Genomic DNA, 27,155 nt, shown 5'->3' with positions numbered 1-27,155 from the left:
TGTATCTGTACCTTCGAAAATAATCCATGCTAAATTTCGTGAAGATATCTCGTCAAATAAACAACTTTTCCATACAAGCATTTGTTTCTGATCGTTCAGTTTGTATGGCAACTATATGCTATTGAGAACCGATCAGAGCAATTTCTTCAGAAACTTCTCCATTGTCTGAAAAAAGTATATAGTACATGCCAAATTTCTGGAAGATATCTTATCAAGTAACAAAGTTTTCCACACAAGGACTTAATTCCGGTCGTTCAGTTTGTATGGCAACTATATCCTATAGTAATCGGATATCGGCGATTCTGATAAGTGAGCAGCTCCTTAGGAAGTTAATGATGTGTGCCAGATTTCAGATCAATATCTCAAAAAATTTCAAATCAAATTCAAGTAAATACAGAAAGACGGATAGACGCCGATGTTACTGGTCCAAAATAGAAGAACAAAATTCGACCGAGTATAAAAGGTTAACTCTAATTAAAGTTTTATTATAGTTAGTTGAGTTTTAGGGTTTTCCACCAAGGGTTCCAGGGTTGGTCCGCGGTAGAAGAAGAAAATGCATATGAGTAAAAATGACAGTTAAAAATGGCTGAGTTTTACTTAAAGTTAGATTCAGACCAGTTGAGTTCAAGGGTTGGCCACCAGGGGTTCTAGGGTTAGTCCACGGTTAAAACAGGATATTAATTCGAATATAAAATACGGTTGAATAGTTAGATTAGGATTAATTGAGTACGGTTCTTGATCACCAGAGATTCTTCGATTGGTTCATGGTCTGGGTAGCTGTATTTTAAATGAGATTTGAGTAAGTTGAGTTCTAGTATTGGAAAAAAACTTTCCTTACATGCATTTCAAAAATGTTTGTACTCAAGTGTATTTAATCAGTAGGAAATCGCGGTGGTATTTTAAGAAGTGCCCGAAAGACAATTACAAAGACATTCGACTTGTGAAAGTCAAGTTGCGGTTGAAAAATCTGGCAAAAAGTGCAGATTATTTCCTTTCTTCACTTGTTCCTTGCAATCAATGCAACAGCAGCAGATAAAAAGCGGCACAATAGTGAGTGTTCAAAAATTGATAATCAACAAAGTACGTCGATGCTGCGTGTTTTCGCGTTTTCGAATGTGACAATCAAGACCCAAAGGTCTGCCACCTTTCGTAAAACGAAAACAGCAAAAAAGTTATTGAGTTCAGTGATATACATAAATGCATTAACTGTTTAAATGACGAAGTTTTATGGCGTGCGAGTTGCAACGACAGGAATGCCAAGTCGACGCTTCGTTTTTGTGCCGATTTTTCAGTTTACGCCGCAGCAGTAAACTTTCCTGTATTTGTGCGGTATTTAGTCGATGGAAAGTTACGTTAATGTTTTTTAAAGTTGCGTATTTGGGTCACAGTAGAGTGCTGAAATACAGGGTGTTTCAAAGTGGTTGGAGGTATTATATTTATAGTATACTCTCAACAGGATATCTTTAGTTTGTTACGAAGCAAACATCGCAGACTTGATAAATTATTTACCGCGTCTCTCAATGGGGATGATAATGAGTTTGACAGCTCGTGGTGACTATGCTTGTTTACGGATTCGTGTCAAATTTTGTAAGTGTGTTCAAAAAGGTTTGTCATTGAATCATGTCATGGTACTACACTTGGAAATTGTGCAAGAATTTTACGCAAACTCACGTTCTCCGGGGGCTACTGTAAGAGTTGATCGCGCAAGACACCGTCGGCATTCTTTTGAGCGCGCTTTTCAACGCATAATTACATAAGTCGAAAATGATTATAGGCTCCACGATAGTTTGTCACCTTCCTGGCAAAGAAAAGTCCGTAGTGAAAGAAATGTCGCTGCCGTTTAGACACGTACCGAGACCCGTCCGAATCAGTCGCCTAACGGCTTCCTCAAGAAACAAAATTGTCGCTGTTGGGGTGAGCCAAATTCTTGGGTGGTGAGGAAGCGCAATTGCATTCGAAAAAAGTTTACCGTTTGGTGCGGATTGTAGTTTGGCGGCATCATCGAGCCTTATTCTTTCCAAAATGAGACAGGGCATTCCATTACCAGCTACAGCGGTCATTTTATTACGATGATGATCGACTTTTTTTCCAGCATTTAATGAAATCGATCCGCCGGTTTCTAATTCCAACAACATCAGTATGACGATCTGATCCAAGTTTTGAGTTTTTCAGATATCGGCCGAAAATTTTACACACGATTCTCTTGAGAAGCTGCTCGGAACCCGCTGATATTGGATCATTTTATCGGTCAGTAGTCATACAAGCTGAACGAGAACAATCGAGTCTTTATATGGAAATATTTTTTATTTAACACACCAAGATGTCTTCATGAAATATCGTATGGCATAAATTATTTTTCAAAGTAGCGCTACAGTTTCTAAACATATTCATCAGATATTCGTATATATATACATAATTTTTCATTAATATAATTTTTATAGAAAATGTAAAATTGCAAGTGGCGATTGCTTGAATTTTTTTAGAACTTTTGTTCAGCGAATTGCAACTTCACGCTCTGTTGATTTTGTGTGCGAAAAAGGTGGCGTTGCTCTGTCTAACTAATTTGCCGCCGAAGTAATTAAGTATTCACTGATTTTGAATTGTTCTCGTCCATAGCATGACTATCCAATGTACTATAAAAAATTATATTATACCATATATGAATTGTTAATTGTCACACAACTAAAAACAGCATAATCGATAAGTATAGCACAATTAACCATTAGTGTGAGGCTTTAATTGGTGTTTTAATTTACCGATCGAAGATATGACAAACTATTGATTCGCATGTAAATGCGCTTAATTGGAATATTCATTATTTTGCTATATTAAAATTTTAAATTTATTTAATTAATTTGTATCAATTTATTTATGTAATTTTTTGGGTGAGTGAAGTCAGCTTTAAATGTTTTAAATAACAATATTATTACTGCATCAAATGAAAAATTTATATCGAACCGAATGTGATGGAAAATTTTCACTTTATTTTTAAATCTTGAATATACTGATAATAATATAAGGGTGATCCATTTCGAGGTTTCCTACTTTTTTAAAGAAATCATTGAAAAGAGCATTCTTCGCATTTATATTTTTAGAATTATCTAAAAAATATAATAAAAAAAACTTTTGGCTGTCTGTTGTGATTACACTTTCTCAAGATGGTGATCCGTGTCGATGTTAGGACCTCGGACCACACGTCTAAAACACAGGAAACGCAACTTACATCTATCACAACATGATCGATCTAGTTGATGGCTTTTTGATCCGGAAACAGCTAAGGAACTTGATGAATTTTTCTATGCTAGAGGCTAATTTCAACTGTAGAAATTTAGTAAAATCGGCTCCAGATACCTAACATGTGCCTTTCTCTGACATTTTACCGAGTATATTGGTAATTGTGTCAGACAGGTGATTGAAGTTCGGACAGAATACTTTTCTAGTAATGGTATCTATGTGTGTCAAAAATGTATTGAATGGAGTCAATACTTCTCTTAGTCCACATTTATTTCATAGTAAGATTTTAGAACATCCGGTTGACATTACTCCAGATGATTGGTAATGGTATGTGAGGCACCTTAAGGAAACTCAGGGAGGATATTTTTCTGTCAATGATATGTATGTAGGAAAGTCAAAAATAGATTGAGTCAATACTACCCCTACCTTTCAATTGCCAAATTTAAGATTTTCAAACCTCTATTTGGTCAATATAAAATATATATTTTGAAAATTAATATTAGATATACTATAGTTTAGTACCGAAATCACACTCCCAAATTGAATAGGTCTTCTAGCCAAAGAATTCGTAGCAGTAGTTATTATGCTAGTTTTACCAACTTACTACTTATAGGTGTTATCAATTATCAGCCAAATAACTAACCAAAGAAACAAATAATTCTCATTTAGTTTAAGATGATATAATCATATACAAATGTAAATATATAATATATTTGTATATATGTAATAGTCATTGCAGTGAGCAAACCAGTGTACTATATGTCAGTGAGCGCACTAAAGCTACTGCCTTTCGAAAACCGGATTTTTTTGTAAGATATTAAATAGTTCAAGAGACTTATGTGTTAACTTTTCAAGGGCGAATATGAGTACCATTCGTCAGAGGCGAAAGAGAGACACACTTTTAGACATGTTGCAATGCAAATTCAAATGGAAATAAATGCCAAGTAAATGCAGGTTTGCGAAGATTTCATATATAATATCTTAATAGTTATATATACATATATTAGTTTGTCAAAAAAGTCTTGCAGTATTTTCGCTAGTTGGCGCGTAGTTCTAGTTTTATTCGTCGCATCGGTTCATGCTATACCTTTTTGGAAAGCTCATTTCACGCGCATGGCGCAAAATAAAGAGAAAATACGGCAGTTTTTACAGTACTACTACGGTAAAGGCAAAAATGCATCTCAAGCCGCCAATAAAATTTGTGCAGTTTATGGACCCGATACAGCTTCCATTTCCACCGCACAACGATGGTTTCAACGTTTTCGTTCGGGTGTAGAGGTGGTCGAAGATGCGCCACGCTCCGGAAGGCCTGTCGTCGAAAATTGCGATAAAATCGCTGAATTGGTCGAAAGAGACCGCCATAGTAGCAGCCGTAGCATCGGTCAAGAGCTGGGCATGAGTCATCAAAAAAAATTTTATGAACAATCGAAAATTTAAAAAAAATTCAATAAAAATGCGGCAAGACTTTTTTGACAAGCTATTATGTATTTAAATTTCTTATGCAAATATTTTAAAATTAAATATGCAATACCTCTTACAATAATAACATACCATACTCATGCACAGCCTCGAAAATCTTAAAGCGTCGAAATTTTTTCAGGCAAAATCAGCGAATTCATACTCGCATTAAAATTGCTATTCGAACTGTCATGGAAAGATATTCGACCTTGTCAAAAAAATAGGATATGAAAGGATATGAATGGTCTTTTAAACTTACATATTAAAAACAAGATATTCAAAGAAAGAGTAGTAGCCAGTTTATTCTCCCCCGCTTTCCAACAAATAACTTCTACTATTGGATTCCGGATTTTCAGCTTCACCATTCAATCCATAAGAATTTAATAAAAAGAAAAGCTGCCATTCTCTTGCTTAATGAACAAGTGAATGAAATTTATTCCGTAAAATACTCGTATGTATAAAAAAATACAAAGGCTTGTTAATGTTCGCTTCGTGAATGTTGAATTCATAAAAAATTTGCAAGTTATATATCATGAAAGCTTAAGATATTATATATAAATGCGACTGACTCATTTTGGTGACTCAAGTTGGTACAATTGCGTTAAGTTTTCGGTTAATAATTGGAATGGTTACTTTAGATTGTCCATAATAGCATTCGCCAATGATCTGAACAAGCAACTTAAGGAAAGAGAATGTGTGACTCATTTAAGTATATTCTAAGAAGACCTTTCTTAAGTGTTAATATTGATAAAAAGAAGAGAGAAAGCGTTTAAAATGCTAACAAAAAAGAGTCTTTGTGCCAAAAATTCATTGAGTGGGGTTGACATATCCTCCAGCTCACATATATAATATATAGGATACCCAATGTAAGGTTTTTCAAGTGTCCGATTAACTTTACACCATATATGTAGGTTAGGTTAGGTGGCTGATTAAAGATCGCACGTTGACTTATATTATATTTGTAGTCTTTGCTGACTCTTGTATTCGAACTTATAAATTAGCAAAACGTTTAGTAAACAGTAGTACAAACTAACACAGGCGTTTAATTTCCACTCCTGCCTGCTCGAAGGCTCGATGGCTGAATGTATGTACTACTATAATTCTTTATATATTCTTCCAAATCAATGTTATTCCCTTCTAATTTCAATCATCGAACGATAAAATTAATTCTTCCTTCCGGTCCACAAAACAGTCAGAATAGTATTTTCCCGGCATATCCCTAAAACCTTCTATTCGGTTTTTATCTAGTTAATCGTGTCAAAACAGTGTTCGCGCATTGGTCTTTTGAATTTGTATGTATAAATCTAGTTTTTGGCAAAGAGGTCTAGTAAACCCAACGACAGTATGACATTGCGTTATCGTGAAGAAGGAACCAAGAGTTTTTCGCCTATAATTTCGGACGTTTCGGACGAATATCTTAAGGCAAACCCATAACGCTCAAATAATATTATTTATTGACAGTTTGGCGCTTATCTCACCTTACTGTTTGTGCTATATTAATACAAATGGAATCACGGCTCATGGCTATGGTTGCGGAAAACGTTAAAGAAGTGTGTTTTGAATCTACTTTATCACGAAGACAACTATTTTATTTTTTGAGTAGCAGAAACTTCTCAGTGTTGGTCGTGAAGTCATGGAAAATTTGCCTCATGCAGCCATCTCTGTTAATAATGACGATAATATTGAAAAAGTTAAAGAAACAGTGCTTGAAAATCGTCATGTGGGCATGTGAGAGATAGCATAGAATTTCCATATCTTTCATGGTTAATGTGTTAGGTATGAAGCTTGTCCGTGCCAGACTTGTTCCAAAAGACCTGAATCTTGTGCAAAAACAATCTCCAGTAAAGTTCGCAAAAGGGTTATGGTTAGGGTTAGGTTAATATGTCGATTCAAAAAGGGATCTCACTTGTACAAGTATAGCTTAAAACGTCGGTTCGTTGTGGTACCTGAAACTGCTTCAAAAAATACATCATACGACTACTACAAATTGGCAAAACGATATCACAAAAGAGGATAAAAGAAATGCTGAACAACGTAACTGACGACCCTAGATTCATCAAACGGCGTCGAAACTGTCCAAAAATCTAGTAAATGGCGCTCCACAAATGAGCTGAAACCGCAGAAAGAGGTTACTCAAAGCTGACTATACCGCCAAAATTCATTTATCAGCATAAATTTGTGCGAAGATATGTTCTATGTAGAGCATAACTTAGTTGAATGCCAAAATTAAATAAAATCAGCTCAGAACTCCCTCTATCATCAATACATCCGATATAGAGTTTTCCAGACAGTTGGTTAAAATCGGTCGACACTTTGGTCGAAGCTCCATACTCAAACTATACTGACTTCAGCTGCTCTGGTTGTGTTTTACTTATATAACAAAAATGTTAATCGAGTTTATATCATATTCATCGCAAATAAAGCTGTTCATTTGAGAAAAAAAAAACTTTTACGCAACACCTGAAAATATTTCCCTCTCCTCAATTTCTGAATATTACTTTATTATAACTATTATTATTATTTTTATACCCTGAACAGGGTATATTAATTTTGTCACGAAGTTTGTAACACCCAGATCAGTATGTTGAGCTGATTCGATTTAGCCATGTCCGTCTGTCCGTCTGTCTGTATATATACGAACTAGTCCCTCAGTTTTTAAGATATCGTTTTGAAATTTTGCAAATACCATTTTCTCTTCAAGAAGCTACTCATTTGTCGGAACTGCCGATATCGGACCACTATAACAAATAGCTGCCATATAAACTGAACGATCGGAATCAAGTTCTTGTATGGAAAACTTTCACATTTGACAATGTATCTTCACTAAAGTTGGCACAACTTATTTTCTATGGCAACAATATAATCTTCGAAAAAATTTTTCAGATCGGTTAACTATAACATATAGCTGCCATACAAACTGAGTGATCGGAATCAAATGCTTGCATGAGAAACTTCCTCATTTGACGATATATCTTCATGAAATTTGGTAAGAGTTATTTTTCGTAAAAATAATGTAATATCGGAAGAAATTATTCAGATCGGTTAACTATAACAAATAGCTGCCATATAAACTGAACAATCGGAATCAAGYTCATGTATGGAAAACTTYMACATTTGACGTGGTATCTTCACGAAATTTGACTTGGATTACTGCTTAAGGTAATAATATAATCTCCAAAAAACATGTTCAGATCGGATTACTATAGCATATAGCTTCCATACAAACTGAACACATAATTACTAACAGAAATGCACCTGTGAAGGGTATTTAGCTGCGGTGCGACTGAAGTTAACGTTTTTTCTTGTTTTTTTTTTTTTTTTGTTTTTGAAAATTCCAAACAGGTGGCAGCTTTTTGTTTGTTATTATTCGAGAAAAATCCAAAAAAATATTATTTCGCTTAAGCTATCATGAAGATAACTTTATTACAATTTGCAACAACAAAAATACACACTACAAAAGCCTCACAACACTTGCGCACATCTTCGCCGCCTCTCTTTTCAGCGAAAACGCTAAAATATCCAAAAGTATACAAACCATTAAAATGTTATTGAATCAACCGTCACAGGCGATTCATCCATCAAATGCAGGCGAACGCGTTGCCCAAGTGTGTGTGTGTGTATGTATGTTGGTCAAGTGTAACTGTGCGAACAGCTGTCCATCCACCTGGCATTGAACAGCTACGCGGCGCTCTTCTTCTTCTTTTCGCCACCGTTCGGTGTTTATATTGCGAAATTGATTGTTTATGCATGCAACACCTGTTGTGGGCTAACATTGCGGTTTAATTTTACTGGTGTTGATTGAACACATCTTCCTTTTTGTCGCTCGTTTTAGAATCAACGCTAAGAAGCTTTTTTTTATTAGAAGAGGCGCACGTTGAAATGCTGCACATTCGAGAGAGGACTGGGACTTATGCAAATTTGTTCGATAGTTTAGGTCACCAGTGGTTACGTCTTTAAAGCTGACTTAATTGCAGTAATTATTAAAAAATGTGCGCTGCGGAAATGCCGATTTAATTACATACCTTTGTGGTAGTATGTAAAAGGGTAGATTTAATTTTTTTTTTTTTGAACTTTTCTGTTGAACTTTTGTAAAGAATTTAAGAACTTCAAGATAGGTGTAGGTACTTGCAAAATACATCACTCATAGAAACTATCGTTGCTGTAGACAAAAAACGGAATCAGTCGAGTTTCACACCCTTCTTTTGTGATGCATTTTTCACCATCAAAATCATTCGCCACAGACAAGAACAGGTAGTAATCACATGGTGTGAATTTCTGGAAACATAAGAAGCATATTCCAATTAAGCTCCGAGAGCTTGTGGCAATTCCTTATCGATGTGTTTGGCTCGATGGAACACGATTCCTTTTATTGAACAAAGCTGACCGCTTCTGTGCGATTCCTTGCTTAAGACAGCCCAATATTTGATAGTACAACTCCGAATTAGGAGTTGGACCACAGAATACAAGCTCAAGATAGATGATTCCCTGCCACTCCCACCGAACATACATATATATGAAAACTTTCCTGACCGTCAATATTGGCTTGGCTACTGTTTGCGTCTGCTCACCGATTCGATTCACGTTCGATTTCGCTTGAATTTGTCTTAAGTGACCCACTATTTAACGCCAGTAATCAACCGCTACAGAAATAAATAAATTTTGTTGAGATTCAGCAATGACTTTCAGTCGGAAACTCGGTGCATGAGGTATTTTTGGCGTTATCTCGAATGGCACTCATACATCGAGAATTTAATTGTATCCAGCTTTACTTAAATGGTTCCAAATAGCTTTTGTAAAATCATTAGTTTCTAGGGAACCGAAATAGACGAGCTCGTTGTTTACGATAGCAGGTCATCCATAAAGCAGGTCATCTTTGACATCAAAATCGCTGGGAAAGAACCGAGGAAACAAAAATTTCGATTGGCTCTGACAGTATTAAGACCGTAAACACTACTACGATTTCAGTCGCTTTTCTTTGTTGGTGCAAAGTAAGGCTAGTTAGGTTAAGAGGTCGATTTTAACAGGGATATGGCTTATATAGCTTAGCATTCCGGTCCTTTGTTGGATCTACAACGCCTGTATAATAGATCATAAGATACCTACAAACCGAAAAAGCGCTTTGAGCCTATCACTAACTTGTTGAGGCGCTAAAGATAGTTTCAGCTATGTAATTTGGTGAGCCGAAAGTAATGCTAAGTCACGTATACACAAAAATTTCTGTGAAGGTTTTATTAAAACAATAGGCTGTATAGCCTATCTCATTTCCTCCTGTTCCTGTTTTTGCGAACATATTCACATTCATCGATTTCCTTTTCTAAGGTTCTCGAGAGCTAGTAGTCAACTTCTGTACCATGTATGATCTGATCATGCTTTTCAGTTTGAATTTTTTATAGACTGTCGTTGCTGATGATGTTACAACTTAAGATCTAAAGCTTACTAGTAAGGTGGTCCGTTACAATTCGTCAAGTAGTACAAAGAAAACAGTGGACTTGAATAGTCTGATTGTTACGGTTACGTTCTCATCGGCCTCCTTTTTTAAGAAATATAGACTGGCCCACAGACCATACCAAACAATTTCTTTTTTTGGATGAAATGGCAGTTTTTGAATCTCTTCAGATTGCTCCACGTCACAAATGTGGCAATAATGTTTGTTTACATACTCTTGAGCCAGCAACGGGCCTCTTAGATGAACAAAATTTTACTAGAATCTTCTTGAAACCTTTCATAAGCCCGTAGAGCGAGGCGTTGTCGCTTGGGAACATCAAGTGGCTTCAGTTGTTGCACAAGTTGTACTTTTTACGCTTTAAGATATCGACGTAAAATGCGCCAAGTAGCCATACGTCCCTCCCAATATATGAAAAATCTTCCAGTAAACTAAGGCGATCATTCCCTCAAGCACTAAAGGGTTCACTGACAGCAACTTCTTAAGAACGTTCTTCTCCATAAGCTTCAAAACTCGCTAACAAATATATGTACACTACATAGTAAGTGCACTTATATAACTCCCTTCCAAGCACAGTTTGCCAACCGAAAAGTTCACAATACGTACAATTTTATTTAGGTCAACTGTTCTTCAATAGTCATTTACCGTTTAAGCACTTTTCACTTGCAACCGAAATTATGCAATTCACTTCATAGCCGGCAATCAGCAGGAAAAATAGTACGAAAAGTAGACCGAAACTTTACGGAAATCTCACCTCAAGCCACTTGAGCAACTGTGGTGGCAGCAGCACAGCCTATCAGGCGCATCAACGCTCTCGATCTGATGCAGCCAGCGTCTGGTCAACAGACAATTGATGACGGCGCATAAACTTAGCGGTCCAGTAGTTAAGTTGGCTTATGTAACGGCGCGATGATGCGGACAAGCATTGTTTGAAGAGGGTTTGCGGGAATAATTGAGGGCAGAAGATAGCCGGACAGCATCGTCACTTGAGTAATCGCTGCAACTGAATTTCAAGTGAAGCAGTGCTCAGCAACCATTCAGTGCTTGATTGGTTTTCTATAACTCGTAAATTTAGTACAACTATTTTTGTTATAGCAAGTTGCCTTTGAACTTTAATTGCGCGCCTTGCTGCAGGTTTCCAATTAAACTTTTGTAATTAGAAAGAATGAGTGAGGAACATTTCACGAGAATTAATTTTTGCATTGCGTTATCAATACATTTAAAGCAATATTATTTAAAAACTATCAATTCCAACTAATTGTGATTTACTATTTATTTCACTTTAAAAGGGGGCGCGTATGCAGCTGTTTAGCATAGTTACCTGAACCGACAACCCCGCAACGAGATTTAGACGATAGCAGCGGCAACATATTAACGGCTGTGATACGCGGCAGTTGGCTCAGTTGGAGTTGAAGTGCGCGCAAAATGACAACCCGCCAACACAGTTTCCGATGGCGCCTGCTTATAACGGCTGCGATTTTACTGCTGCCAACGGCTTATGGTAACTTCACATACTCAAGCGCCTGCGAACCTTGAAAACTAAAGAACTTTTCTACTTGCAGGCTTTCCTTTCATCTTCAACAGTAACCGTAAGGTGATTAACTGGACTGTGCCGGAAGATGATTGGGAAATCCATGCAGCGCCGCGCAGCATTACGCCGCACGTCGAACTGAAGAAGTTTCCGAACCGCACAAACGCCGAACCGGCGCAGAGCGATGAAGAGTTTTTGACGCGTTTGCGTCAACTCAAACGCAACGACACAATGGCGCGCATGCTGTGGTATGACACAACACCGGATGGGCTCAGCTACCCACCGTTCGTGGACAAGGCGCTGAAGCTGTTCAATCTCAAGCAGGTGGCATTCGAAATCGAGAACAGCGTAATGTCCAAAGTCTCATGTACCGCCTGCAAGGCCGGCGCTGGACTGCTGCAGCATTACATACGCGCGGGCAAAACCGAGGCGCAGATCATCAAGCTGATTTACGAATTTTGCGTTAACCTTAACATACAAAGTCCACGCGTGTGTGAGGGCGTCTCGACACTCTTCGGCAGTGAAGTGATTTATGTGCTGCAGCGCGTCAATCTCGGTCCAGATGAGATTTGCAGCTTTGTGATCGGCGATGCTTGTGGTGATGTCTACAATCCGTACCATGAGTGGGAAGTGATATTTCCGCCAGTGCCCAAACCGCCGGTTGCCGAAGTCGGTATGCCCAAAGAGGCGGCGCCATTCTTTAAAGTGCTACACATCTCAGATACACACTACGATCCGCACTATGTGGAAGGCTCCAATGCTAACTGCAATGAGCCGCTATGTTGCCGGCTGAGCAGCGGACGTCCGTCGAATCCGAATGATGCGGCCGGTAAGTGGGGTGACTACCGCAAGTGCGATACGCCCAAACGTACGGTGGATAATATGTTGGAGCATATCGCCGATACGCACAAAGATATTGACTATATACTATGGACCGGCGATCTGCCGCCACATGACGTTTGGAACCAAACGAAGGAAGAGAACTTGGAAATTATCAAGGAGACTGTACGCCAGATGACGGAAAAGTTTCCTGGCATACCGATCTTCCCCGCTTTGGGCAATCACGAAAGCGCACCGGTGAACAGCTTTCCGCCGCCGTATGTGAACCAAGTGGACATCTCTATAGCATGGTTATATGATGAATTAGATGTACAGTGGCGTCGTTGGCTGCCACAGAGTGTCTCGCATACAGTGCGACGTGGCGCTTTCTATTCGGTACTCGTGCGGCCGGGCTTCCGTATTATTTCACTCAATATGAATTATTGCAATAATAAGAATTGGTGAGTCAAAGTTATAAGTTAAAAGCGTATCGGTTTGTTGTACTAAATTAGTTTATCCTCTAGGTGGTTACTGCTAAATTCCACAGATCCGGCGACTGAGCTGCAATGGTTCATATATGAGCTGCAAAGCGCGGAGTTCTCCAACGAGAAAGTACATGTGATCGGTCACATACCGCCAGGCCATCCGGATTGCTTGAAGGTTTGGTCACGCAACTTCTATCGCATCATTTCGCGTTACGAGAGCACAATTACCGCGCAGTTTTATGGACACACGCACTTTGATGAGTTCGAAATGTTCTATGATCCACATGATCTTAGTGAGTAGTCTTGAAATAAATAAAATGCTAACGAAGTTATCAATAAATGGTTTTATACTTTCAGGTCATCCCACAAGTATAGCATATATTGGTCCGTCGGTATCACCGTATTATGATCTAAATCCCGGCTATCGTGTGTACTATGTTGATGGTGATCACGACACTACCACACGTTTGGTCGTGGATCATGAGTCTTGGATCATGAATTTGAAGGAGGCAAACCTTTACGACTACCCGATATGGTATAAGTTGTATACGACACGTGCCGCGTATAATATGAAAGCACTCAGGCCTCTGGACTGGAGCAACCTCATCGATGAGATGGCGAATAATCAAGAATTATTTGATTTATATTACAAGTAAGTGAGATGGTCATAAAAATAAAGTAAGAATAAGGCAATCGATTTTGATGATCTCAGAGTTGTGTAATTAGGCTCCATTCCAAAGAACAAGATAACACAGTTTCGATTTCGTCCATTCTTTTTCGGTAAATTTTATGTAAAAGCTGGACCTCGCAATGGATAGCCAAGTTGTGTACATATCAAAAAATTAATGAAATTCGTCGAGTAAGAACCGTCATGTAAGCAGTTCTTTAATTGCCCAGGAGCTAAGAATTGCACAGAAGCCGTTTAGAACCATTTACATAACGTGAGCCGGCGAATATTATGGTTGAACAAGACCGGATAAGCTGTATGGAAAATTTTGTTATGCATTTGGTGGGTTTGGCAGAGAATCATCTATCATAAGCTAACTTCTAACGGTTAAACCCTAACTTGAACCGGTACTGGCATCAGTCGGACCGTCTGAAGGAAGCAACCTTCCAGAAGCCGCGGGCTTTAGCCAACGGGAGAAGGCTTGTGCTTCATCTACAATGTCAGGCCACACGCACATCGATAGTAACTCGCCAAATTCTCCGGGAGCTTGGTTTGGAGGTTCTTATGCATCCTCTTGATAGAAAAAATCTGGCACCAAGTGATTATTACCTGTTCTTGTTTAGAGCGAATGGTTTTGTTAAAGGAAAATTCACCTGAAGAGAAGTTTCAACAGCCCCAGTCTTTTGCCACATCGATAGTGGCTCGCCAGATGTTCCGGCGAGCTTGGTTGGGTGGTCCTTATGCATCCAACTTATGGTCCGGGTCTGGCTTTAGGCCGTTACTAACAATTTCTATTTGTGGAGGTTGATTTTTCTGGTGAAAAATATACCTCATGAGAAGAAAATCGAGTTTTCCGATTTTTTTACCTTGAGCAAGACTAAGGTCTAAATCGGATCAATCTAAGTTTGCTAAAAGAATTATTTTTACTAGACCTTAAATGAATATTAATCGGGACTTTACAACTGCTGACCGTCGCATAAGTTCACGAACGTGTATAAATCGGTTATTCATGCAATGAGTAACTAATCATTTACCGGAAAGCATCTCTTAAAACTAACTTCTAGATTTGCTATAAATGCTCATTATTTCCCCCCTTTGCAGAAACTACTGGAAGAACTCACCCATACGGCCGGTCTGTGACGCCGAATGCCGGAAACGTATGCTGTGCGATTGCAAGAGTGGACGGTCGCACGACCGACGGCATTTCTGTGAAGACGTCGAGGCGAAAGTGGACGACGGTTCGTCGAAATCCTGGAAGTCATGGCTGTACCGTGGCTTGACGAACTCGTACGTAAAACTGTTTGCGTGAATGCATTACCGTTATGTACTTAAACATTAAAAAAAAAAAATTGTTGTCTGGTGAAATTGTTATTGGTATATTGTCTTGGAATCGGCACATAAATGTTGGTATATTGGAAAAACTGTGGCATCATTAGTGTTTTAAGGTATTATAGTAGCATCAGTGGATCTTGTGTTCTTACTAACTCTTTGCACATAAGTATTTATACCGTTTTATTTACATTTATAGCCTTATATTATATATATGCTGCTTTATTACCTTATATATTACAATACTATTACCTTATATATAACCCAAAATATCCGTATTACCCTGTATATTACCCTATTATTACCTTATTTACCCTTTTATTATATGTCTATTCATCACAAAAAAAGTTTGCTTTAAAATTTTCGAATTTGTTCCCTGTGTCCATTGTCCCCTCCTTCTGCCACTAACCAATGCTTGTCAGCTGCTTTCCATTGTACATTATCTGTTATCTCTTATCTTTGCTTATCTTGTAGTGTTTCCGCAGTTACCAACACATATGAAGCTGTTTCAAACATTTTAAGTGACTAAGTACTAGTAAATAAATTATAAAATGAATTTAAATTAAATCAATTTAGTTTAATTAGCGCTAATTTCTTACACATTGTATGCACCTTAACTATTCGCTCGACAGCTTCGGTTGCGGTGACGTAGATCGAGTCCATTTAAGGGGTTATATCCACTTGAAGTCATAATTTTTTTTTTGTGAATTTTTCTTAAATAAATAACTAAAAACTAATGTACATTTAAAGCATTTTATGTACTTTAATAACTCACGATTAAATCTGAAAAATGTTTGCTTACCTTGAACATGTAGCCGAACTCCAACGGATTGTCGAAAAAGGGAGTATGCGGGAAAAGATTTTTCTGCTTAAAATTAACTCAAAACCAAAAAATAAAAATAAAAAATTTTTACGATAAATGAATAGAGGTAATGATCTAGGAACTAGTCAATATTTTTGGTAAATTGTCCGACGCCCAAAAATGCCTCAGTTTGTTTGTTTTTTTTTTTTTTTTTTGTGAAAAATTTGAACCCCCGAGTGCTTAGGCCGTGAAGCCTATGTAAATCCTTAAAAAATCGAAATTAATAAATTAATCAAAATTTTATTTCTTCGATCATTACCTGATTACTATAGCTAAGAAGGTCATATGAAAATTCAAGTCGATTGGTCCAACTTAAGAATTTAGGGAGTGAAACCCACCTAACCCCTTAAAAATTCAAAATAATATCCAAAATAAATCCACAAGATCCACTTATGCTACTTCTTTCAAACATTAGCCAATAAATTTATTTAAGAAGATCTTGTGATAATTTAAGTCGATTGGTCCAACTTAAGAACTTAGGCCCATGTAACCCCTTAAAAAATCAAAATTAATATTCAAAATTTTAATATTGCGATCTTTACCTGCCAGAAAGCTTTCTCACCGACTTTTAAAACAGCTTTTCGAGAAAAACTTGTTTAAAGGCTAAAATGTTTTTACAAATTCGTTCATATCTCTCAAACTATTTGCCGGTTCAGCGCCAATATATTCAGAATAGCTATATAAGCAATAAGAAAATCGCATTTTTGTACATTCATCAGAGGATATAACTCCTCAAAGAGTGGTGGATATAACTCCTTAAAGAGTAGTGCCGACATTTTAACCCAAAACTAACACATTTTACTTATTAATTATGCTTCAATAAACGCACTTATGCAACAAAACGGTGCTTGGAACAACAACAAAAACACATACACACTGCAAAACAAAATACTTGGCTAAACACAAAACACGTTGCGGCTAACGGCACAAATTACAACTCGCCAGCGAGGAGAACAAAGCCGAGACCACAACCGAAAAGTGGCGAGTGCCCGATGTGCTTTACATATTTAGACGCTGACCGGGTGCAGGTGGATGAAAAAAACGACTTGCTTTTTAGTTTAAAATTTTATATAATATAATTTTAATTTTTAATAATTTTACAATTGGATATAATTTTGTAAATGGATTTGGATTTTGGATATGATTTATGGTGGCTGGTGGCGCGTTATGCCGCGGTTAATGGGCGCTTGAAAATCAAAAGTTCGTGCACACAACACACCAAACTGTGAATATAAAATGTATATATAAATTATAAACACTTTTAATTATTACAAATATAAATAAAACAAATAAAAATGGGTTCCAACAAAAGCGCTTTACACATTTCTTCTGCAATCCTCCTCAAATCTATAGTTATAGTCTGATCTCGTCCATTACGTACCTGCCCAAGTATCTAATGGGCTTCGGCTGAAGCGGAGTTGGCGCCAGCGACAGCTGATATAAGCCTCTTAAAATCCTCAAAGAAAAAGGCCAAAACGAATATACAACACGGAGTCTTGAAATCGAGAGAGAGAGAGAGAGAGGGACCAGAGCTGTACATACTGTAGCAAATTGAGAGAATTTCTCCTGTAAAAGTGCAAACAAAACAAACTCATATGCAAATTTTTATTATAAAATATTTTAATTATAAAAACTGTTTAGCTTATAGTTGTAAAATAGTGTGTGTGTGTGTATTAGGGTGGGTCAAAAAAATTTGAATTTGGTGATTCATTTTAAGACATTTTGTATTCCACGATTTTGGTTGCCGATCTTGACGAGGAGTGGTGTCTATCGTTGCGCACACTTTCCAGCTTAAAATTAACTCAGAACCTTAGATACCGCGACATATATACACATATGTATATAAAAACAGTTAAAAAATTTTTTTTTTTAATATTTTTCTCCTGATTTCAAACAATATTTTCTAAAAAAAATATCATTTAAAAAAATTAAAAACATTTTTTCTCGTAATTTCAAACGATATCTTCTAAAGAAAAAATTTTTTTTTTTAATATAAAAAATTCTGACCCACCCTCATGTATGTGCATTAGTTATGTGATTATTAGCTTTAAGTATAATTTTATTTAAGTAGTACATTAAAGCAGCAATATTAACAAAATGAAAAGTCAAGTATTTATAAGAACACGCACACACACATATACACAAAAATTAAAAAAAAAAAATATTAAAGCTGTCTCGAATACTCGGAAATTGTTTACTTCAAAAAACGTCCACTTTCTTAGTTGTAAAATTTAAGTTAAACATAATTTTTAACCTAAAAAGTCAAATATAACCGTAAACGCACACACACAGTCATAAAGTAAGCATAGCCCGCACACCTGCAAATACACTCATACCGTTAGTTTCAATGCATATGCAATAACAATGTGCATATACTCGTTTTATGTTATATTAATGTAGCTTTAATAACAAAATAAATAAAAAAATATATTTTTAATCAAATATTTGCATTTCAATTAGTCATTAAAGCTTGGTGAATTTTCGTTCCGTACTGTATACGAAAAAAGTTCCGTGCTTTAGCTAAGACATACACAGCATGCGCTGACAGTTTTGTAGCCAATGTGTTTGCTGTTTAGATATTAGGGGTGTTCACAAGAGAAACGTATTTTTTTTGTGCTAATTAATTTTTTTAATATAATTATATATGATAACATTTAATTATATATTAAAATCAGTTATTAACTTTCCAACATTTAATCATTATTAAGGGAGTAAATTTATTGTGTAGCATACTGAGAGAAAAGGTCAACCGAACGATCCAAAATTATTATTGTGTGTACCGATTTATTTCGTATTCAGCCCAATATTTTTAAGAAAATTAAAATTTCAATAATGTCACAAATGTCACAAATTTTCATCAAGATCAACAATTTAAAGTCAACTCTAATGTCGGATGTCATTTAAACGGCCATACAGGGCTAGAAGATATGCTCAGAAACACTTACTTTTCAGTCCAAGTCCAAGTGTTTGCACCATAGCAGTAGGACGGGATTGATGAGGGACTTGTAGAGTTTGGTCTTTGTTCGAAGAGAGAGAACTTTACCTTTCAGTTGTCTAATTAGTCCGAAGTAACAACTGTTGGCAAGACTTATTCTGCGTTTCATTTTCGTGGCTCATGCTGTTGTGGGTATTTAAGCTGGTTGTTTAATAATTGGAGTTATTTTGTCTTGTCCTTGTTCACAACCCTTTGCTTCCTGTTAAAGTCTGGAAAAAACAGAACTAATTGCGAGGTGGTTGAAATCGGTGATATCAATATTAATGGCTAGGCGATCAGCTGTATATTAGTTTTTAAAGTATTAGATTGAAGAAGTCACACGATGGGTAGTGTCCTTGTGTGAAATCTTCTTTCATGTCGAAAGAGTCGAAGCGGTCCTTCCTGATCCTGACAGAGCTTTTGATATTGATCAATGTCAGTTTACACAGCCATATAGGAGGTACAAAGATATCAAATTCGGACAAACCGCATAGAGGCTGCTTTATTTGTACCGTCGAATTTTCGATATTAAGGAGTTTTATCCCGCGGTTATTGACGTGATTGTGGGGACAACGCTTCAGTGGATTGGACAGAGTCCACTTAGATTCCAATCATGGGCATGCTTTAATTACAGAATGTGTGAATTTAGCTGATACATGCACCTTGTGAGTTTTATGCAGCGGTATTAAAATAGCTCTGCCGACAATCCATCGCCATATCGACATCTTCGATATCTGGGGTAAAAATATTGAATAACTGGGAGTAACCTCGCTTCTTGATGAGTTTTACTGTAGATATCTTCTAGACCAATAAAGCTAAAAAACCAAATTCACTTAGGACAATTCTTAGAGGTCCTCAATAATATAAGAATGGATGAAACCGGAAGATAACATCTCCCATATCATTATCTAAATACGCCAGATACACTGAATTTTATGAGAAGGCTTAAAAGGAGTCGGTGAAAAATTGAACGATGGGTCTGGCGCTATATATTTATATCTTCAGACTCGCCCGGCCGTTTTCAACCAAATTTTGTAACATTCATCTGGAGGCGAAATCGAACAGCAGCCACGCCTAGTTCTCTTATAACACAATTTTGAACACCATCTGATTCTTTCCTTTCAAGTGTACAAAGCACGAAAATTGTCTTCAGATCTTATCTTATGACTACAAATTTTTCAAATCCAACAAAAACTGTTCAAGCCCATAGGTACTGAATATTTAGAATAGCTATACTTGACCTTTTAATGAAAATATCGGTAAATGTGTTAGATATATACATACATAATTCAGAGAGAATTCTTTCCTGTTATTAGTATGTTTGTGGGTAAGAGACATATTGAATCGGGTCGATATTTCCCTCAGTCGCCATATACCTAATATGAAGATTTTAGAAATTCCGGGTGATTTAGTACCGCATATATCGGCCATAATGTCAAGTATCTTAATAAAATTGAGAGAGTTTAGATTGAAACAAGTAAGGAAGGGCTAAGTTCGGGTGTCACCGAACATTTTATACTCTCGCATGATAAAGTGATAATCGAGATTTCAGGCGTGGTTGTGAACCGATTTCGCCCGTATTGTCATTAGGGTGTTAAGGAAATATTACATACCGAAATTCATTGAAATCGGTCGAGTACTGCCTGAGATATGGTTTTTGGTTCATAAGTGGGCGACGCCACGCCCATTTTCAATTTTTAAAAAATCCCTGGATGCAGCTTACTTCTGACATTTCTTCCGTAAAATTTAGTGTTTCTGCCGTTTTTTGTTAGTCGGTTAATGCACTTTTAGTGATTTTCAATATAACCTTTGTATGGGAGGTGGGCGTGGTTATTATCCGATTTCTTCCATTTTTTAACTGTATATGGAAATGCCTAAAAGAAACGACTCTATACAGTTTGGTTGATATAGCTACAGTAGTTTTCGAGATATGTACAAAAAAGTTAGTAGGGGGCGGGGCCACGCCCACTTTTCCAAAAAAATTACGTCCAAATATGTCCCTCCCTAATGCGATCCTTTGTGCCGAATTTCATTTTAATATCTTTATTTATGGCTTAGTTATGACACTTTATAGGTTTTCGGTTTCCGCCATTTTGTGGGCGTGGCAGTGGGCCAATTTTGCCCATCTTCGAACTTAACCTTCTTATGGAGAGAAGAAATACGTGTAACAAGTTTCATCATAATATCTCAATTTTTACTCAAGTTACAGCTTGCTCGGACGGACGGACAGACAGACATCCGGATTTCAACTCTACTCGTCACCCTGATCATATATATATAACCTTATATCTAACTCTTTTAGTTTTAGGACTTACAAACAACCGTTATGTGAACAAAACTATAATACTCTCTTTAGCAACTTTGTTGTGAGAGTATAAAAAGAGTGAAGGAAAATTTTCCTAGGTCTCTGATCGTACTTATCGAAACAAAACTCTTCTAACAAATATGTGCACTCGATGTATCTTCAGTATAAATCAGTTGCCAGTCTGGCATAGTCTTCCACTTCTAGGGAATAAAATTTAGAGCTCTCGCTCTGCCCGCCGAGCTTTCACTGTACTTAATATACCCACTCGTATTTGCATATATCTATGTTCTTCACGGCAGCAAAGCTTCAGCGCAATGGAATTCTTTGTTAGCCAAAAACTGAATGAGTTGCTCGTTGCCGCGATCGCAATAATCGCTTACTACCGATAAACCCACTGAGTGCATTAATGTGTCGTAATTAATGCCAATACTCAATAACATAGATCAAATTTAGATATGAGCAATAGACAATTGAGACCATAGTTGTGGCGTATTGGCGAATCGTCAAACGGTCTACTTGCCATTTAAAGAGGAAATGCTGTCTAAGGTACCAAAAGGTAATCAGATCGAATCAGGTAAATTTGAGAAGTAAGTTTCAGTTTAGCAACTGTAACGGTAAGTATGGTAGTAGAAAACGATTTTTGAATGGCAAAAATTAATGAAAAAATGAAAAAATATTCTTTATTACAAAACAAACTTTTTTTTTATTCTTCTCTACTTTCTAGCGTTCCAATTACGAACTTTTTGCCAGCCTTTTGGGCGGCAATAAGTACTTGGACAACAGCGTTGTGTTAATCGAAATGGATCACTCTTTATATCAAATATCAAATCAGTTTACTTTATTAAAATTATTGATTATTCATCTAGAATTAATTGCTGCTTAAAGGCCAGTACTTAATTGCTGATTTAAGGAATTCCTTCTTGGCATTTAGAAATACACCACACTTACCTTTCCGACTTTCGTCGAATTCAGCATGTTTCACTGCACCGTCAATATTTGAACTGGACACGTTTTCCACTGACTAATGCAAATACATTGAAAATATTATAAATAATAATAATAAAAAATTGCGCTCGGTCCAAAGTTGGAGCAAAAAGTAAACACATGAGTATTAAGGTCGTAGAACTCTTGTGAACTCTGCCGGTGAGTTCTTCTAAAGAAAGAGGTGTGAACACTGCTGATTCAAGCCGAATTGCTTGTCGCTGCTTGGAAGAGATATGCAAGTACTTCAAATATATTTGTATGTAAGTATGTTTGAACAGCGGTAGTCGAATTATGCATTTATTCGACTGGGAAAATGTTATTGTCAGCAAGAAGAGCGCGTTACATACTGACAGTGTATTCGTCGAAATGTATTTCTTTTGTGGGGAAGGGTGGAGAGGGTTTTCTCTAAACTAAAGTGAAGTCCGACTCCTCCTATTTTGTTGATATGGAGATCTTTAGATATACTTAACCAGGTCTATTGAAGATACATATATCGATGGATAAACCGATATTCCAGCCATTAGATATAGAAATTACACAAAAGAAACTTACTTAATTCAATTATTTGTGGAAAAATGTCTGAAAAAAAAAGAAACTTTACTAAAGACAAGTAGTTCAGATAATCTTTTCGTCTATTAACTGAACGCGAGGTCCATTGATACAAAGCAAGGACGCAAGATGTCAATGGAGATTCAACTTGTACCCATTCCACTTGCCTCCTCTGGACGGCTTTGCAATTGCCAGCGACTCCGCTGTGACCAGACACTGAAACGAGTCTGATAATGTAGTAGCTTGTTGTAATTTCGAGTGAGGGCAGACATTCCTTGCCTATCTTCGAGCGGACAGTTAGCGACCTTAGCGCTGTTATTATCGTTCTGCTGCTGGAGTGAATTTTTGCCTCCCTGAAAGAGGTTGAACTATGTCTAGCGCCATCTTAATAGCAGCCATTTCTGCCTGAAAAACACTAGTCCAGTAGTTTAAAAATAAGATTCTCGGATTCGCTCCTTATAGAAAACTTCCCCACCAATCTTCCTTCTTAACTTCGACCCATCCGTAAAGAGCTCACTGCTTGTTGGTGTGGCGCGCAGTAGCCAGAGATGCAAGTGCGGTATTTCGAGCGCCCTCCACCAGACGAATACACCATTTACATTATTGGATTGTTGAAAGTCCTTACCTTTTCCCTAAAGCTCCTCCTCAGCAATATAAGGACCGATTTATGACACATTCAAACAAGGGAAAATCTAAGGTGTTTTGCCTTATCAACAGGTTGAAGACGTGAGTTTCAAAATGAGAAAAAGGCTCGTCTTTGATATTATACATATGTACATACCTCCTGGTAAATAAAACCATTTACTTGCGTTGTCAGTTAAACATCGTCTATTCACCCAGTTGGAACTCACGTTGAAGTGCTGATATAATAATTAGAAAAATATCACGATTTGTTGCAAGAATGTAGAAAAGCCTTCAAGTATTGTAACTGAGCAAAAAGGAAATGCAAAACCTCCGAAACCACTTAATGTGTCAAGTTCAACTGGAAATACTTCGAAAGTCCTATGAAAGTTTCGTTAGTGCTCAGACTTCGTACCGTTTTCTGTTCGCAGACGAATCGCATATTAAGGGTTATTCTAAAACTTTACAAAATTAGTGCCGCAAAGGTATGTCTAAAAATGTCCGATGTCGAGTGATTACTTCTAAAGACTCTAGATAATAGAATGTGGGGACCTAAGTACATTGTTTCCGACCTTTTTTGGAAATATCAGTCACTCTGTGCGATATATTAATGAAATCGTAGCAGTTACTTACTTTTCTAAAATAAAGTTTTGCAACACCTGAAAATACAAGTACACATGTCGTTCGGCTTCGATCTTTCGAAATTCCAAGTGAGTGAAATATTCTGTTATAAACTTTTCGCACATATTATTACTCATATGTCAATAAGCTAATGCACTTCGATGGGTTTTCACGGAAATAATATTTCTGCTGCATCTGAAAGGTGGCGCCACAAGTACCGTTTTCCCGCAAAAAGTGTCAGCAAAATAGCATGCCGAATTTCAAACGAATTAGAGCAATGAACAAAGCATTAGCGATTCAATCTACCTTTCTGCCCTCTTCCTGAGAAACTCAGATAAATTCGATGCAACAAGCATAACGCTGAGCCAAAAGTATTTAGGAATATTTCGAGTGTAAGCAAAGCGCCACAACAAATTCTGCTATTTAGATGCAGGTTTATTGAACTCCTTTTCGCTGTGAAATTATCGAATAACAGTTGTTATTAATTTTTGTGATAATCAATTCTATGGACATGTACCATATATGTTTGTATGTATGTACATATATAACTACTTATGAACTGAGCGAAATTTATTTATATTTAAGCGCATTGACTGGTGCTTCCCTGAATACGAAGTGAATACGAAGAAATATCCCCACTAGGAAATTGTTTTAAAATTATATTTGAATTTTTTTTCACTTATATTTACATAAACCGAGTGGTGCTAGCCTGAATACAAAGTTTTCCGAATTTATTTACACATTAGGGTAATACAAAAAATATCCCTACCATTAATTTTTTAAAATTATTTTTAATTTTATTTTTTCCATTTTCCATCTTTTCAATGTACGAATTTTTGAATTAAAAAAATACCCCATGGTAAAATTTTTAGGAAATTTTATCCTCTACCAGAATCCATATGCTAATGGTTTGCGTATTATGTGGGAAATTTTCTTAAATCATATATTTTTCGCTTTTCGAAAGTTTTTAATACTGAAATTTTCGAATTTAAAAAATACCCTCGAGGTATAGTTTTTAGGAAATTTTATTCTTTACAAGAGTGCGTTTTTATAATTATACTTTTTTCCTTTTCTAAGGTTTTTATTTGTACGAATTTTTGAATATAAAAAATACCCCAGGGGTAGAATTTTTTAAAATTGTATGCTCTACCAGAATTCAGATGAAAAGGTTCGCGAATTTACATAAACATTAGGTTAAGCAAAAAATTTTCTTGTAGGGAAATCTTGTTCTTGTTTCTTGTTTTTAAATTCTTTTCTTCACTTTTCAAACGCTTTTAAATGTTTCTAGGAACTTTTATGATCTCCAACAATCCATTTTTGATTTTATTTTGATTTATTTTCACTTTTTGATGGCTTTTGAATGTACAATTTTTTTAATTTAAAAAATACTCTTGCGGAGGAATTTTTAGGTTTTTTTTATGTTCTACAATAATTCGTATGCAAATGTTTGTGAATTTATATCTAATAGTATATATATTTATAACCAAAAAAATATCCCTACAAGAAAATTTTCATAAATAACATTTTTTCACTTTACTCACTCTAAAGTTTTTTATCACGAAATTGGAATTGAAAAAATAACCTCGAGGTACAAGAATCCATTTTTTTAATTATATCTATATTTTTTCACTTCTCTACGGCTTTTAAATGTACCGATTTTTGAACTGCAAAAATATTCCTGGGTAGTTTTTTAGGAAGTTTTATGCTCTAAAAACATCTATATGCAAATATTTGCGTCTTTATATACACATTAGGTTGACCCAATAAAATAACTCTGTAGGGAAATTTTTTCAATTCTTTCGACTTTTCGAAAGCATTTAAATCTACGAATTTTTGAATTGAAAAAAATACCCCCGATGTAGATTTACGAATTGAAAGAGAGGTAGATTTTTTAGGAAATATTATGCTCTAAAATAATTCCTTATTCTAAATAATTCAAAAGTTATTGTATTTTTAAAGAAGAGGAATTTTAGTTTTATATATATTATTATTTAAATGGGAGTTTGAGCGTTCACCGAAATCTTTTAAAACTTGTAAAAAAAAAAAAAAATATTTCCTTATGGGAATATATTTTAATCTGAACCCATAAATTATATATACAAGTTTTTAACTCAACCTAGTAAACAAGTATATACCCATATATTCATATATTTGCTTTATCTAATAATGTTTTGAATTGGTCGAAAGTGAACGATAAGAATTGCAGCAAATGTGTGCAAGCTCCCGCCTGGTAGAGGGAGAAATTTCTCACACGTTTCGCCAAAAATAAAAGTTTTCCTTAACAAAACAGGAAAAACAACCATTCCGATTATGGATATGCGCATACGTGTACAGACTGGGCGTGCGAACGTTTGCAGATTAGATTATTTTATCTGTCGTTGCTTTGTTTTTGGGGCTACCGAGTCTGTTGGGTTCGCTGCCACTGACTAGCTGATTCAGCGCTTAGTTCAATGCTCGAATTCACGAAGTTTGAGTATTTTTATTATTTGCTACGTTTTAGCGATCTCAACCACCTACGCTTATCAGTCAGTTGCAGTTTTCACCCGAGGTTTTTCCTTTTTTTTTGGCGTTTGCACTTTATTCGCCGCGGTTTTTGCGTTATGGATGGGTATATAAATAGTCATGTCCGTAACTGATAAATTTTGGCTAAAAGGTATAACAATTGGTACTCGGTGGGCTACAAACAAAAGTAAGCGGTGTTTTCTAGGCTTCTTGCCTTGTATTTGAATAAAGATCACACTCGAGTTCAATCAAGCCTTAGACCTAAGCGAAAACGGTGATTTAAGTTGTATATAAACCTTGACGTTTCAGCAATAGTTGAGGTGCGATGTTACTATGTGATGCAAGGCTTGAGTTCAATGACAAATTTCAGTCCAATATCCAAAACATTTTGTGCCTACCTGACATTTATTTGTCATTCGGAAACATCTTCAAACTTGACAATACTTTTTTCCAAAAATCAAAAGCAAGGCATATATACCTCTCCATATACTAAGTGTTGAATTTCCTGCTTTTGCCAGATCAAGACAAAAACCACCTCTGAACTCATACTTTTAAACGTTTAGGTGAAATTGCGAGAATAGAAATGAAGCACTTGATCATAATAAAACACGGCACTTACCCCTTTACTAATATGCAACTAGAGGAAATTTTCGTCTGGGTTCACAAAGGACTGAACATCTAACATCATAGTCTAAATATGATCCTCCCATCCTAAGGGATTATACATGAAATCTAACATGGAATGATAAGTCTTAGTCTATCTTTGGTTTC

General features: G+C 36.3%; 1 protein-coding gene across 3 annotated transcripts in view; it reads left to right on the top strand.

Moving 5' to 3' along the window:
• LOC108975107 (sphingomyelin phosphodiesterase) overlaps nucleotides 1-17,717 on the top strand; it is a 30,433-nt gene extending 12,716 nt beyond the window's left edge. The window contains exons 2-7 of one of the 3 annotated variants that reach the window (XM_018943386.1): nucleotides 11,425-11,636; nucleotides 11,698-12,946; nucleotides 13,010-13,263; nucleotides 13,328-13,622; nucleotides 14,739-14,924; nucleotides 17,182-17,717. In XM_018943386.1, coding sequence (XP_018798931.1) covers nucleotides 11,561-11,636; nucleotides 11,698-12,946; nucleotides 13,010-13,263; nucleotides 13,328-13,622; nucleotides 14,739-14,924; nucleotides 17,182-17,239 — 2,118 coding nt within the window. In that variant the 5' untranslated portion in view covers nucleotides 11,425-11,560 and the 3' untranslated portion in view covers nucleotides 17,240-17,717. Of the gene's footprint in view, nucleotides 1-11,424; nucleotides 11,637-11,697; nucleotides 12,947-13,009; nucleotides 13,264-13,327; nucleotides 13,623-14,738; nucleotides 14,925-15,440; nucleotides 16,695-16,773; nucleotides 16,932-17,181 lie in introns of those variants that run through there. The other 2 variants (XM_018943385.1, XM_018943387.1) reach the window with 2 other exon arrangements.
• Nucleotides 17,718-27,155: the final 9,438 nt, after the last annotated feature.

The sequence above is a fragment of the Bactrocera latifrons genome, unplaced genomic scaffold (assembly GCF_001853355.1).
Source record: "Bactrocera latifrons isolate USDA-ARS-PBARC rearing strain unplaced genomic scaffold, ASM185335v1 scaffold_61, whole genome shotgun sequence".
Classification (NCBI taxonomy): domain Eukaryota; kingdom Metazoa; phylum Arthropoda; class Insecta; order Diptera; family Tephritidae; genus Bactrocera; species Bactrocera latifrons.
Note: the sequence above shows the minus strand (reverse complement) of the source record. Positions and strands in the feature narration are given on the sequence as shown.